General features: G+C 38.7%; 1 protein-coding gene and 7 long non-coding RNA genes across 17 annotated transcripts; 5 read left to right on the forward strand and 3 right to left on the reverse strand.

Annotated features, from left to right (window-relative positions):
- Positions 1-4: 4 nt before the first annotated feature.
- On the forward strand, positions 5-3,421 carry LOC124315464. Of its 10 annotated transcripts, none has more exons than XM_046781156.1 (7): positions 7-141; positions 453-963; positions 1,039-1,261; positions 2,351-2,511; positions 2,587-2,750; positions 2,826-3,131; positions 3,196-3,421. In XM_046781156.1, the coding sequence occupies exons 3-7, from the start codon at positions 1,215-1,217 to the stop codon at positions 3,376-3,378; spliced, it is 861 nt and encodes a 286-aa protein (XP_046637112.1). In that variant the 5' UTR covers positions 7-141; positions 453-963; positions 1,039-1,214; the 3' UTR covers positions 3,379-3,421. The 10 variants fall into 10 exon arrangements, with proteins under 10 accessions (XP_046637110.1, XP_046637112.1, XP_046637113.1 ...); XM_046781157.1 differs by having other exon boundaries at positions 540-963; XM_046781159.1 differs by having other exon boundaries at positions 846-963.
- Positions 3,422-3,910: 489 nt separating this feature from the next.
- On the forward strand, positions 3,911-5,236 carry LOC124315758. The gene is made up of 4 exons (XR_006911644.1): positions 3,911-4,138; positions 4,446-4,697; positions 4,769-5,000; positions 5,110-5,236. It is a non-coding gene; the product is annotated as an uncharacterized LOC124315758 (long non-coding RNA).
- Positions 5,237-5,462: 226 nt separating this feature from the next.
- LOC124315695 lies at positions 5,463-8,714 on the forward strand. The gene is made up of 4 exons (XR_006911552.1): positions 5,463-5,612; positions 5,726-6,226; positions 6,316-6,450; positions 8,695-8,714. It is a non-coding gene; the product is annotated as an uncharacterized LOC124315695 (long non-coding RNA).
- On the forward strand, positions 6,462-7,522 carry LOC124315772. The gene is made up of 4 exons (XR_006911657.1): positions 6,462-6,653; positions 6,721-6,978; positions 7,092-7,175; positions 7,510-7,522. It is a non-coding gene; the product is annotated as an uncharacterized LOC124315772 (long non-coding RNA).
- A 1,896-nt stretch (positions 8,715-10,610) lies between the features above and the next one.
- Positions 10,611-11,183, reverse strand: LOC124315755. Its single transcript, XR_006911641.1, has 4 exons — positions 11,113-11,183; positions 10,954-11,039; positions 10,775-10,894; positions 10,611-10,710 (listed from the first exon to the last, which is right to left on the reverse strand). It is a non-coding gene; the product is annotated as an uncharacterized LOC124315755 (long non-coding RNA).
- LOC124315768 lies at positions 11,178-11,667 on the reverse strand. Its single transcript, XR_006911653.1, has 3 exons — positions 11,520-11,667; positions 11,319-11,454; positions 11,178-11,241 (listed from the first exon to the last, which is right to left on the reverse strand). It is a non-coding gene; the product is annotated as an uncharacterized LOC124315768 (long non-coding RNA).
- Positions 11,668-11,751: 84 nt separating this feature from the next.
- Positions 11,752-12,077, forward strand: LOC124315828. Its single transcript, XR_006911723.1, has 2 exons — positions 11,752-11,784; positions 11,869-12,077. It is a non-coding gene; the product is annotated as an uncharacterized LOC124315828 (long non-coding RNA).
- A 352-nt stretch (positions 12,078-12,429) lies between these two features.
- On the reverse strand, positions 12,430-14,106 carry LOC124315701. Its single transcript, XR_006911566.1, has 5 exons — positions 13,961-14,106; positions 13,784-13,889; positions 13,528-13,620; positions 13,365-13,461; positions 12,430-12,672 (listed from the first exon to the last, which is right to left on the reverse strand). It is a non-coding gene; the product is annotated as an uncharacterized LOC124315701 (long non-coding RNA).
- Positions 14,107-14,636: the final 530 nt, after the last annotated feature.

A 14,636-nucleotide genomic window follows, 5' to 3' on the forward strand; every position in this document is an offset into this window, starting at 1 on the left:
CTGGTTGAATCGAGGACCCTCATTGTCAGTATTATTCGTCGATAGAGTAGGTTGTGAGTTGCTGGTTGTTCATTTTCGCGCTTTTTTTCTCCATGTCTGTGTTGATGGATGGACTATTTGGATAATTTGGGGCAATACCGAGTTCTCTCAATTTCTCTATATGTAGGTAGTATGTTTTATTGTAAGTAAAGATATTGTGTTTTTGTCAACTTAAAGTTAAGCTCAGTTTACAGCATTTGATATTAAGCGTAACTATTTTAGTCATTTTTTTCTCTTGAAAACAAAGGTGTATTTTTTATCTTAAGCTTTTCGTAATTTTACATTAAAGCTTTTTGCGAAATTTTTTGGAAAAGACGAAGGGATAACATGCCTCGTGTCATCACCATTACTCTTATGATGAATTTGAATTGGATTTCCATTTGATAAATAACTTGTAAAATCTTGATGCATAGCGGTTGCACCACTCGCTTCTGAATGGACTTTTGTTGTACATGAGATTAAGAAGAGGTTTGATTGATTCCCACTTATCTGGCATGAAGCCATCAACGAGTAAATGCGTGTCGAAATAATTGCCGAACGAAGATGGCTGAATTTTGTCCGCATTCCAATTGATACGATCGATTCGCTTGAATCCTTCGTCCGACACCTTGTACACGTAATCCTGTGAATTTTGGATGATCCACTGAGCTACGCGGATGCTCACCAATTTCTGATCCAGGTACCAATCCTCCGAGGCGAATATCACGCGATTGTGGACTCGTTCACCAAAGAACTGCTGGAAATAATTCAGAATACTTGCCGAGTCATTTGCAAAAGACGAGTTGATATTGACGATTTCTTTCCAGGTGGCTGCGCTAGCTCTTATATGACTCATTGGCAGCATTGGGTAGGATTTTCCATTGAAAGTGAAGGGCTCGCAACATTGGCTGTGCACGAGAATCAACGGCCGATCGATCCCAGGAGGTAAATAATAATGTTCTTTCCTTAACGGCCACAAATCTGAATCGGTTGTAATGATGTGATCGTTTGCTATGCCAGGAAATTCCTTCATATTGGCCACAAAGATCCTGGCCGTCTGGCTGAGCATCATTCGATTTTCCACTTTGGCCGAGATGAAGATCACTGTAGCATCCGGTTGTCTTTCCAGGTGATCGAGGACGTAGGACAGAATTGGGTGGACCCGCCACTCACTTTTCTCGCCGATAATCAAGACGATGCTTTCGAAACCGATCCTTTGCCACGCCAGAACAGTTAATGGAAGGTAAAACACGTAATCGAATCCCCTGTGAGAGTCCTGTTCCGGAGTGGAACAGCCAAAAACTGCAAAGCGTCTTTCAATTCGATTAGCTGTGGGTGACGAAGAATTACTTTCACCTTCGACGATTCGCAACAGGGAGTTAGTGTAGTAAATTGAGCAAATTTTACACACTATAACTACGCTAATTAGTCCTAAACACAATCTCGTGGCTTGTTTTCCGCACAGCATCCTGAGCAGTCTCGACGAAACAACCGAGCCGCTTAACTTGTTGCTAGGAAATGAGCCAACGCAGCAGGCACAAGCTCTCACGAAAATTTCAATAATATTAGTCTCAGGGTTAGTTCTAATAGTGGTCCCCATTGCAACTTTTTTTCCGCTATCCCGTTTTCACACTTGATACAACTTGGCGTAACGCAATCGATTGAAACTAAATAGGTGCAGTGGGGATGTTTCGCCCATTAAGCCATCTTCTTTAGAACTTTTGTCGTGTTCCGTTACACTCGCTCCGTACCTAAAGCACCTTATAAACAAAGAGAGGGCACAGTGGACATAGTATTGTGGGCAGAATTTACTTCTATGAGTTAGTTTATTCTCAATCTCTCCCGGCATTTTTATCACAGACTCGTTAACACGATGCGAGAAAGAATTTCACAACAGGTAGAAATGCTCCAAGCGGAAATATAATCTAAATTAACATTTCACATTAGTATGTTATATCGTCCTATTGCCGTTGTCGATTGTATTTATTTACAGTGGGAACCTTTTGTTGATTCAAGTGTGAAATAGTTGTCTGTAACTATCCGATCTAAAATAGGGTGACAATAAGCGTACCTGCTGAATCAACATACAGGTATGACTAATTACACTTATTGCAATCTGGTTTGAATATGCAGTGCGTCTGTTGGCGGTAGAAATGGGGTGTCTGCCGATGAGTTCGATCCGTGCATACCGCTTCAGCTTAGTTTTGTATTTTGTTATTCTAATTGTTCTCGTATTAATTTATTTTCCAGTGATTGACGAATTTAAAAAGGCAATCTATGTCGATCGCCGAATGCTATTAATTAAAAAGACACTGATTGCTAATCATTCTAGACACATCAATTCGACTTGTAATGAAGGCGCGGATTTGAGAGGCCCCCATCAAAAAGTGATTGCTTATTCCGTTTACGGCAATTTGACTCAGCCGAATGTAAATCGGAGGTACTTGAAACCTCTGGTGGAAACAGCCAAAACGATCCTCCGCGTTTACCCAGGTATTTTCCAACATTTTCAAAATTTATTACGTGGAAAACTTATTTTTTAAAATAATTTCTATTGATTCTATTGAGGATGGAATATAAGGATCTATCACAATTTAACGAGTCACGATGAATCCTGGCGACTTTTTCGAAAAACTTTTCAGGAAGCCGGAAGCCACATCGATTTGTGCAATGCGACGCACATTATCCAGGATCACAAACTGGGGAAAATATTCTCCATGACATGGCGCTGGGTAATAAAATCCATTGACTTTTATTTCAAATTTCTATAATTAAAATGTATAATAAATTCAAAATTTTTAATGCAGTTGCCTTTGCTGGATGACTTGGTGGACACGTTCATGTCGAGAGATGCCGACAGTCCGATAATACCCCGGGAGGAAGATGCCGTTCGTGAGTGGTTGTCTGGCGATAGAATCTTTCACGTTATGAGAGATCACCCCAAGCACTGCGTTTCAATGCTAGGAGGTTTGTGGGGAGTCAAACTTGATCACGAACGTTTCAAAATCACCAATGCGGCAAAGAGAATGTTGAAGAAGAATCATTTGCACACCTACGATTACGACCAGACTTTGCTCTCAAGACACATTTGGCCTATAGCCAGAACTAATGTGGTAATGACGTTTGTAAAAACAACAACCCATTAAAGATAACTTTAATTACGGAATGTTCAATCAGGTGGCTCACGATAGTTACTGCTGTCAATACTTTCCTCCTGCCCGGCCATTTCCGACACTCAGAATAGGTGGCGGTTTCGTTGGAATGGTGGGCGATTTGCCAGCCAATGACAATTCCACAGCTGCTGAATGTCCGCAGCAGTGTCGTCCGAAAAACGCGTCATCTGAGTGGCGGTATTGTTGAAAGTTTAACCGCGATGGATTCCGTGAATGAACAGCTCTATACAGTAAATCATAGTCGTGATATTTGTATACAGTGTGTGTGTGTATGTGACTATGTGTACAGTCATCACGCCATCATAAAATTTAGTCAAGTATTCTATGGACTTTATTCTTCGTGTTCACCAAGGCTTTTTGATCAAGGACTTGAATTTGAGCGTTGTCATTTGGGTGTTACTAAAATGCGCGTGCGCGCCTGCGCTTTGCGCGGCTACTAATATGCGCGGAATTTTTCTTGCGCGTAAAAAACTAAAATGCGCGTCAAAATTTTCCGGAATTTTGCGCGCGACCACGACGGTTAGGTTAGGTTAGGTTAGGTTAGGTTATTTACGCGCATTTTCCCTTCGTCCTGCGCGCATTTTAGTGTGGTCGCGCGCAAAATTTTGACGAAAATTTTGACGCGCATTTTAGTTTTTTACGCGCAAGAAAAATTCCGCGCATATTAGAAGCCGCGCAACGCGCAGGCGCGCACGCGCATTTTAGATACACCCGTTGGCAACTGAGCTACTCGGTCATGCAACCGTGCCAACTCAACATTCAACAATTCAACAACAACTCCTTCATTAAAGTTTTTCAAAATGGTGGTCCTGGTCGCCTTTCCGATGGTGTGAACTTTGTAGTCTGTGAGTATCTATAATCACATTTATACCAGAGTAATCCTATAACTAGGATTATAGCCTACTTGTTTTGTTGTGATTATGGCCACGATTCTCAACGTTCATTTGGTTAGTGACTTAGTGTGATTCGTTTTCTTGTTCTTGTTTTGCTATTTCTCTTCTTGTTGTGCTTAAACTTGTAACCATGGTATAGGAGTTTGTGAGAAGTGAGAACTCCTATACCATGATTGTAACAATTCTACGTGTGGTGATTTTTTTTCTGCTAAAACTTTCAACCCATTATTTACTTGCAGAATACTGATTGTGTTCAAGCTCTGACATCAAAGTTGTTATTGTGATCCTTTCACCTTTCACTCTCAAAAATTTTAAATTTTTTGAATAGTTGTAAAGCATAGTTTACTCTTTATTTATTTAGATGTCAACAATTGATTGGTTTTGATCATTTTGGATTAACTTATGCTTTCTATTTTAAAAAGAAGAACTCATTAATATTTAACTAACAATTCTTGGAATCTTGACTAGATGAGTATTTGAATTAAAGCCCTTGTGTCTTCTTGTGACCTGCTGATGTGGCTAATGCTGCTGGTCAATCCAATCACTCAACAGTTTTCTATTTATGATGTTGTTTGGCTAAACTTTTCCATCCGGTAGCATCTATGATTGCACAGTATGTTTAAAAAGAAGGTTCAAATATTTCAGATATTAGCCACAGTGTTCAAGAAACCTTTTTTCTTTTAGGTGGATGATCCCTGATGTTCAGTTTTTATTTGAATGCTGAAATATCTAACTACTCCTGTCTAGTTCTTCCATTTTTCCTCATGGGACTGATTACAAGGATTGTTCCAGTGTTAACATTTTTGCAACTTGTGAGAACTTATATTGACTGAGAAAAGAGGTTTCTAACAAGGCTCAACTGTGTGCACATCATGAAATGAATATGAATTGATCATTTATTTGAAATTTAGATAAGGTTGTAGAGGAATATTTTCAAAAAGCCGATTTTCGAAATGGCAGATTTATTCATTCACCGAAGAAAGGAGTCTAATTTGGTATTCATTTTTTAAAAATTGGTTTTGTAGACCCATCCCCAGCAACGTCAACCGCAGAAGGAAAGGCCAGTTTGCATATCCTTGACGTTCGAAGGTCACAGAGATCATTACGTAAAACGTTTCTTGCAGTTGTGTAGAGGTTGGGTGAGAACGGGACGTGTTTTGTTAAATAACCATTTGGTATTCATTTTGATTTTGTTTGTTTTAGACCCATCCCCATCAGCGACGTCAACCTGCAGAAGGATAGGCCAGTTTGCGTGTCCTTCCTTCGCGCTCGAAGGTCACGGTGATTTTTATGTAAAACATGTTATGCAGTGATGTAGAGGTTGGGTGAGAACGATCGTGTTGCTTCATTATCAAGCAGGTACAATAGCCGCAAGGCTTAGGAGGTGAGGGTAAGAAAAAGTCGTATAAAAGGAGAGAGAAAAGGTGAAAGAAATCAGTCGAGTGCACATCTCCGACACGGCAATAACTGCAGAGCACTATTTGTCCCCAACTCCATACTTTGTTGTATTATCAGTTCACAAAAAATGGTAAATATTTTGTTGTTTTACATAGAGTATAGTATCTATTTCTATTTTTTTTTCGGTTTCATAATATGTAAGTTATTATTTAATATCAACATTTAAATGTATTTAATGTCTAGTTAACTATGGCGTCGTGCTTCTGTTGGGTGTTGCATCGTTGATGGCTGGGTCAGCTGCTGTACCGATGTTACATCTTATGATGCCCGGGATACTTCACCAAAGCCCCGAAGTATAACTCTGCCCTGAGCTACATCACAAAAGAGCCTGCCGAATAGACTGAGGCTCCCACACCACCAAGTCACCGGGGTACTACATGACTACGTATGCTGCCCTTGCATACTTCACCGAGGCTCCCAAAAACTACTTCGCCTCTTAGCTACTACAGTACTACACTGAGGCACCAACTTATTACAACACCGAAGCGCCCAATTACTACAACCTAAGCTGTCCAGAGCTACTACACCGACGCCCCGAAGTATTACTCTGCGTAAAAGATCTCTATAAAAGGAGAGGAAAGGTGGTAGAAATCAGTCGAGTGAGGATCTCCGTCACGACAGCAACTGCAGTGCACATCAGTCACCAACTGCATTCCTCATCGTATAACCAGTTCGCAATCATGGGTAAATATTCTGTTTTATGTCATTTTTTACTAAATGTTAATATGCCAGTTGTTATTGAATGTTAACGTTTAAATTTTTTAATTGTCTAGTTATTTATGGCGTTGTACTGCTGTTGGGTGTCGTATCGTTGGTGGCCACTGGTGTGGCGATGTCTCCTGGTTATGGCAGATGTCAAACCACAACGCCACCGCCTTACTACACAACAACAACTTACGCAACGACCAGTTACTACACAGAGGCCCCTCAATACTACACCACCAAAGCCCAGGAGTATTACACCACAACGTACGCTGCCCCGAGCTACTACACCGTAGTCCCGAAGTATTATTCTTCCCCGAGCTTCAACACCGAAGAGCTTGAATACTACACCATGATCCCAAGTACTACACTACCAAGGCATCGGAGTACTGTTAACTACATATCATGGGTAAATATTCTGTTACACGGAGTTTTAAAAATGCCATCTATTGAATATCAAATTTTGTATTGTCTAGACCATTCGTATAAAAGCAGAGAAAGGCGACAGAAATAATCAGTCGAGTGATCATTTAGTGGCCTCCAAGTACTACATCAACAAGGCACCGGAGTACTACACTACTAAATACGTTGATCTAGCTTATTACACCGAAGGCTCCCAAGTATTACTCTGCTCCTAAGCTACTACACTGAGGCTCCAACTTACTAAACCACCAGAGCGCCCGAGTTTTACACCACCAAGGCACCGCAGTACACACCACTAAAACATATCTTGGGTAAATATTCTGTTACATGGAATTTTAATATGCCAACTATTGAATATCTAAATTGAAGAAAAGCCGATAGAAATATTGTATATGAATGTTACATTTGTTTTCTTTATTTTGAGGTCATCTCCGACATGGCAACAACTGCTGTGCACTACTCGTCACCAACTGCATTCTTCGTCGTACCACCAGTTTTGCAATCATGGGTAGATATTTGTTTGTTTTCCTGGAGATGTGAATCAACTCTACGTATTTTCTATTTTTTAATATGCCAGTTATTATTGCATTTTAATGTTTCAACTGAATTATTGTATAGCAAACTACTTTGTCGTGCTGGTGTCGTGGGTGACGTTTTGTTGATGGTGCAGTCGATCACTGGATTGCTAATGTCTCCTGAGTATGGCGGCTACCAAAGCACGACGCCGCCGTAACACACACGACTCGGCCAGTTAGTACATCGAGGCCCCCATATTATTACACCAGAACTTGTGATTTCCAGAGCTACTACACCGAAGCCCCGAAGTAATACTCTTCCCTGAGTTACAATACGAAGACCTTGAATACTACATCGTGGCTCACAAGTACTACACCACCAAGGAACCAGAGTGTTACACAACTATAAATGCCGCGTCAGGTTACCACACCGTGGCTCACAAGTACTACTCTGCTCCCAGCTATTACACCGAAGCTCCAGTTATTACACCCCCAAAGCGGTCAAATACTACAAAGAAGCAATCATGGGTAAATATTCAGTTACATGGAATTTTGCATCAATTTCAATTTCTTTGTTAATATGCCAGTTATTATTGCATAATGTTTACAAATTTTTTTATTGTTTAGTTAACTGGATGTTGTGCTGCTGTTGGGTTTTGTTGATGGCTGAATTAGTCACTGGTGTGCCGAGGTTTCCTGGATATGGCGGGTAGGAAACCGCAACGCTGCTGCCTTTTTACTACACATAAAGATAGGCAACGACCAGTTACTACACTGAGGTCTGATGTACTACACCACCAAGGCTCCAGATTATAACACAAACTTGTCCTGTCCAAAACTACTACACAGAAGCCTTGGAATGTTATTCTTCCCCGAGCTACACCACCAATGCACAGGAGTCCTACTACACGACTAAGTATGCTACTTCAGCCTACTATACTGATTATTCTATGTACACCTATACTCATTATCCTATATACTACTTTGCTTGCCTAGATACTACACCTAGACTAACTTAGTATACCAAAGCGGCCGAGTACTACACCGAAGCATCTAAGTAGTCAACTACAACCCACACTGCTCCAAGTTACTACACAGAAGAACCTAACTACTACTTCCCCCGAGCTACACAATCACAACTTTGGCGGCGAAGTATTCCGTAGCCCGAACTTACTACACAGCGGCTGCCCATTCATACTACGCTTAGCTGAAATACTACACCACAACTTGCGCTACACCTTGCTACTACACCGAAAAGACCGAATATTACGCAACCACGTACGAACTACCGAAGAACCTAAGTATTACTCTGCTCCAAGCTACTACCAAAAAGAGGCTCCTGTTTACTACAACATCAAGGCAACCGAGTATTACACTACAACCAACGCAGCCCTCAGCTACTACGGTGAGGCTCCGAAGTACTGCACTACTGAGACAACTGAGTATTATACCACTGCTTGCGCTGCTCCGACCTACTACACCCGAAGCTCCGAAGTATTGCTCTGCTCCGAGTTACTACACCACCAAGGCTCCTGAATATTACACCACAACCTACGCTTCTCCAGTTTAATACAGGGAGGCGGAGGTTCTTAAAAACTAGTGACGAAATTCCATTTTTATTTATTTGTGTTCAGATTTGTCGGTCATATCTTAATAGTTACAAGTCACTGGGAATTGATAGTTAATTTTAAATGAAAAAATACACTTTTTAAAGCGAGTAATCATTTTGCACGATTTCTCTTACCACATTCAAGCCTTTTGATGTTGCTAAGTGTTCTTATAATATTGATTTTTATCTTGAATATTTCACATGTCGGAGTTGACTTGCTGTAATCGCTCTGCAAAAGAACATTCTGGAACTTGTGTTAACTCTAAATTTTCGAATTTAAAAGCTGTAATTTTAACAAAGTTTTAGACTTTTCGTAGAAGTTTAGTGAAAGGCAGTCTGGAGATAAAATCACTTGTGCAAAAATGTAAGACTTGAAAATTGTAAATACTTGGACACATGAACAAAAACTTTAAAAGGAATTGCTTTTGTTGTCCCACCTCCACCCACAATTCCACCACATTTTACAAATACATACATATATATACTTAAGTTAACCCATTGGCTGCCACGCCATACAACCCGTAGGTTGCTCTCTACTAATCTACGCGCCACGTCTGAAGGATCCATGACCAAGTGGGACTTGCCATTGCTGACAAGTTCAGGCTGAAAAGGGGGAACTATGGTGCATTGCCTGAAACAGGCGCCTTGCGGCAAATTTTGGGCTTGGCGACTCTCCGACCCCGCGGCTTGTAAACCACGAGACCGAACAGCGCGGCCCGTGCTATGGAGCTAGGGGAAAACAAAGGCGTGGCAGACAACGGGTTAACTAGTAACACAAACATATTTACCAACAACAAATGATGATCCGCGCTGACTTTTTGGAGACACCGGCGACGTTTTAGTGTCCATCTTCTCGACGTTTCCTCTGCATTACCTGAATAAAGAGAAAACAATTCTTATTAAGTGACGTGCCAATAAAAGTTACATAATATAAAAAGAAACAATAATCAGGTTTTTAAGCTCAAAGATTTAAAGATTCAATTTTTTTAACTTAAAATCAAGCTTGCAATATTGAGAACTGTAAACAGAACAAAGCTCACTTGCTAGTCTTTTTAAAAAAATTCCGGAAGTAGACCGGAAGTAACCACAGCGCCTCAACCATTGAGCTGTCGTCAAATTAAATCACATATTCGTGATCTCCATGAAATTTGGGGTCGATTAGGTGTGATTTAAACGAAATCCAAAATTTGGCCAAAATCGAGAATTTTCCTGAACTATAGTTCAGGAAAATTTTCGAAACCGGAAGTACGCGTACGTAAAAAAGATAACATGAACTTTACCACAAATTTGACGAGGATCACGAATATGTGGTTCTTTTGCACCTCGAATGAATATTTACTGAACTACTGACTGAAATGAGCAAAACCGGAAGTAGAAAAAAAAACAAATATCGAAAATTTGACAAGTGAGCTTTGTTGCAGGAATAGTAATCGTCAGTTAGCACTAAATATTTCAACAAAATAACTGCCAATAAATGTTTAAAGAGATGTTGAAAGTAACTGAAATTGACTGTTTTGACAGCTAAAAATTATCAAAAAGCCATCTAGCGCTAGAAAAAAGAAACTTCCAAGTAAAACTTCGTTGGCGCGTAAAATGACCTGATTTTGGAAACTATTACACAGCTAACGCAACTAGACTATCGATAGATAACCTACGAAAATAAGTCAATTGTTGGGTACCTGGGCATAATCCCGTGGTCCGCAGGTGTGTAAATCGTGTAAAAATCGATCACTGAAGTGGTCCAGAAACTCGCCAATTCGCCAGTGAAGTACAACAAATTGTGTTTAGAAGCAGTGAAGAGCATGCGTCGCGAAGATAAGGATGTTGGTGGAAGTCCCTCTTCCGTCATGGACAAAGGTCAGCATTTGCACAAGAATCTTCGTGCCAGGACAGCACGATTCCTAAAGAAGCTGCGTGCCCTGTAAAAACAAATGTTTTACATTAATGTAAATATAACAATGAATAAAGCATATAAATCTTTACCTTTTCTAAGAAATGCACTGAAATGTTCATGATAAGAACAGGAAGAGAGAAGAAACCGTAAAAATGGAATTCACAGCAACCAACAGCATAACTCCACATGATGAGATAAACTTCTTGATGCTAAAGAAAGTGTTATGAATTATTGCAGTAGCGTGGTGATAGTGTGTACTGTTGCTTACCTTTATCATCCAGATGATTGACTTTCATCAAGCAGATCTGGTACATACATGGCAGATCACTTCACACTCTTCATGTCTCTGAAACTCTAGGTAGCAATGGGACAAGGAAATTCTCTACATTATTTACAAATTTATACAAATTTAGAAATAAAACTCTACCTATCCCTCAGCTGGGTTGTCTTCTAACCAGAAGTAGAAACATAATAAGTAGATATAACATAGCAAGTCATAATAACAAACATGCTGTAGCAGGGTATGCCACCAAAATTGCGAGATTCAGAAAAGATCCTATGGTTTATGAGCAAGAATACCTGTTATATGAAAATCTGAATTTTAATGGTCTCGTAGCAGTAATGGGGAAATACCTTATCTCGGCACATTGGTATTCCACTATATGTGTGCTTCAAACATGAGTTTTAGGCTTTAGACAGCATGAGGATCTAATGGATGGAAATTGACTGGGCGATAAGTCAACCTGTTGGAATGACTGACAGTATGCATCTAGAATTTGAAGAAATGAGTTAGTACAGTATAAAAATAAGGAAACTAGGTCAAGATAAACCTACATAAGTCACGAAGTTCAATTTGGTATGTGAAATCACAGGAATATAAGTATAAATAAGCAACCAATTGTTTCGCCCATTTTGCCTCTTTTCACGATGTAACAATGTAACAATAACAAGGGCGACACTAGCGACATCTAGTAATGAGTTTTGAATCCAAAGTTGGTTACACACAGTCACAGCTCAAATTATTGGAGTTCTATTGACGGTAGTGGAGTTCTACTGTCAGATGATAAAAATATTGGGGTTCTATTACGGAGATAATGAGGTAACTGTTATTAAGTAATAGATCACACAATCTTTAGCTAATGATTCTTACTGCGTTCTTGACTAACTGTCTAACTGTTTTCAGATAATTCACCTGAAGTGACTGCCACTCAACACTTTGTAGTGATCACACCATTAAGTTTTAATTTAGGACAATGTAAGATTGATACTGTATGGCTTGAAAATTACATCTAGATGTTGTTATAGTTGCTTGGGTATTGAGGAGATTGTTTGAATTGAAGACTATTTAAGTAGAATTAGATAAATTACAAGAATATATTTAGGTTCTCTTTTTTCAGTGACCCCGGTTCCCTAACTAATCAGTATTCAACGCCCGTAGTTGATCATTTTTCTACTGTGATAATCAGAAAGGTGCTGGTCGAACGGGGATTTGGAGGTTCTCTTAATTTGTCTAGGAAATTTATTATGGATAGGTTGAAAATGTCGATTTTTATAAGAATTTTAGATATAATTTTCTTCATTTTAATATTTGTTTACAGTTAATATTTAAAATATTCAACCTCCATTCTTATTCTTCTCAAAAAAGCAGCAAGTTGTTTTCATCTCTGGTCACAGAAAATATGGTTAAACATGAAAGAAATTACAGATGAAAAACATTCAGTAGCTTTGTTATCAAACTCCTAAATCGGGAAACATGCTAGTAGTTGTATTTGTTACAGTTATTTTCTTTTATTAAATAATAAATAATTATTAAAAAAATAATAACGCCATTTAACACAGGAAACATCGATACGGGGTAAATATTGACAAAAGGAGTGTGCCATAACAAAAAACACTCCACAGCAGCTTATTGACGTACCATTAAATTAAAAAAACCGCAAGTAGGCTGGTAGTTAGAACTTCGACTGCAATACCGTATGTGAACAACCTATGAAACAAAGTGAAATGTAATTCAATAAAAATAGACAAGATAGTATGCACAAATAAAAGGTGCATTTAACTTTCACATTAACATTTCCCGACAATATGATAGCTGCTACCTTCAAGTCTTCAACATTTTATCAGAAATCCCGTGAATAATATTAAGATAAATCCACAATCGTTCAAGGATGGTGGACAAAAACATCTTTGGTTAGGAGAGTCGTCATACTCATTTGTGTTTAAAAACTTCTACCAGCAACTATTCCAGATACAAAATCGTGAGTCTCCCCGCAAAATCTTACAATCTCAACCGAGTTACCTTCTATAGGGATTCTTCCTGTAGTAAGTAAAAAAAAAAAAACAACTAACCAGGATGCGAACAGTTAGCACATTAGATTGCTCAACCAGATTGCACAAAAACCTACAAGTGAAATATAATTTTTAAATTTCATTAATTAAATCACTACATTTGAGGGAGCATCAATTGGCACTGCTGCCTAACAAAGGTTAAAGGCTTAAATTTACTAAGAAATTCTTCCAGTAACAAACAGATAAAAAAAATAGAAACTGGTGGACTAGAGAACATTTTTAACTTAATATTTTAACCATTTAAAAAATTCACTAGCTACTATCCACCAATATTACATCTTCTAGAAATGACAGACTTTGAAAATAAAAATAAAATTTCAATTAAACTACCTTTCCTATGGAGTCTTCCTGCGCAGGTAGTGCTGAAGGTAGATTTTAATAACCCCTCACATACTGAGGTACAACTTGAAGAATGGGATGGCTCTCACTGCAGTTAAGACACAAGGTTTAACTACATATTTTGACAATAATGAACAAATAAAATTCCAGTTACTCATTTTTAATCTACAAAGATAGTTTTTTTTATGCAACTTTCCCACATCTGGTGGATGAAGATCAGTCCACAAAAAGAAAAAATATTCATTTCCTGTACATAATAATAAATAATTTAAAGTGATCATTCAAATCATATGTTAACAAAAAAAAATCCTTGACTTCAGGATACTCAAAACCTGAAAAAAAAGATCAGTTGTTTCCTCTAAAAATGAATCAACCAGAAAAAACATGATACTGAATCTCAATTGAGTTACCTTCTTCATGGAGTCGTCCTGCACATGTGGTAAGCGAGGTATATTTCGACATGATTTGGTAATCATAGACCAGGATCGACCACGTGCTGGGAATGGCACGTCCTCACTGTAATTTAGCCACAAAAGTTCAAATAAACATCTGTATGATACCAATTTAACAAATAAAGTTCTAGTCACCTTTTTTTCCAGATCCATATATGAACTCAAGAATTTCAAGAAATTCTTACAAAGTTTGACGTGGTGAATTTTTATATCCCATTCTTTCGACGTCTACAATAGTCAAGTGACAAGTGAAACTGGCAAACTGGTAAGAAAACAATGTTGCCAATTTACGGATCACCGCGGACGCTGCCTAATAAATGTTTGGCAAATATTTTTCCAAAAATGAATAACTGTAATTCCTGAAATTAAACTTTAAAAAAAAAATCTTGTTGGAATATTTTAAAAAAGTTGAGAGCAAGTTAATTTTTTTCATAATTCGTTAGCACTTACAGTGCTGGCATACTGCCAGTAGCCCCCGCCCCCCGTACGATGGACGACGAATCTGATTGGCGGTATTATTGAAATATTGTTTAACCATTTCACCCATTTGTAATTCCGTGACTGTAAACAGCTTTTTACAGTAAATGGCAGTCACAAGGCAGCTACGCCATCAGAAAATTTTTCGAAGGTCTTCTATGGACTCTCTATTCTTCAACATCAAGGCCTTTCGACCAAGGACTTTCAGTTTTAGAACGAAGTCATTACGCCATATACATAACCTCTACACTCTCTATTTATCCCATTCCTAACGGATGTTATTTTAAAAGAAAAAAAAATACACAAAGACCCTATAAACACGCTAATACAAAGG

Source organism: Daphnia pulicaria, chromosome 11, assembly GCF_021234035.1.
Source record: "Daphnia pulicaria isolate SC F1-1A chromosome 11, SC_F0-13Bv2, whole genome shotgun sequence".
Lineage (NCBI taxonomy): Eukaryota > Metazoa > Arthropoda > Branchiopoda > Diplostraca > Daphniidae > Daphnia > Daphnia pulicaria.

Excerpts from the sequence above, each read along its gene's own strand:
- LOC124315464 (XM_046781151.1), top strand. The coding sequence starts at position 2,172 with ATGGGGTGTCTGCCGATGAGTTCGATCCGTGCATACCGCTTCAGCTTA. Across the intron at positions 2,512-2,586 it reads GATCCTCCGCGTTTACCCAG|GATGGAATATAAGGATCTAT; the intron begins GTATTTTCCAAC and ends GATTCTATTGAG. Across the intron at positions 2,751-2,825 it reads TCTCCATGACATGGCGCTGG|TTGCCTTTGCTGGATGACTT; the intron begins GTAATAAAATCC and ends TTTTTAATGCAG.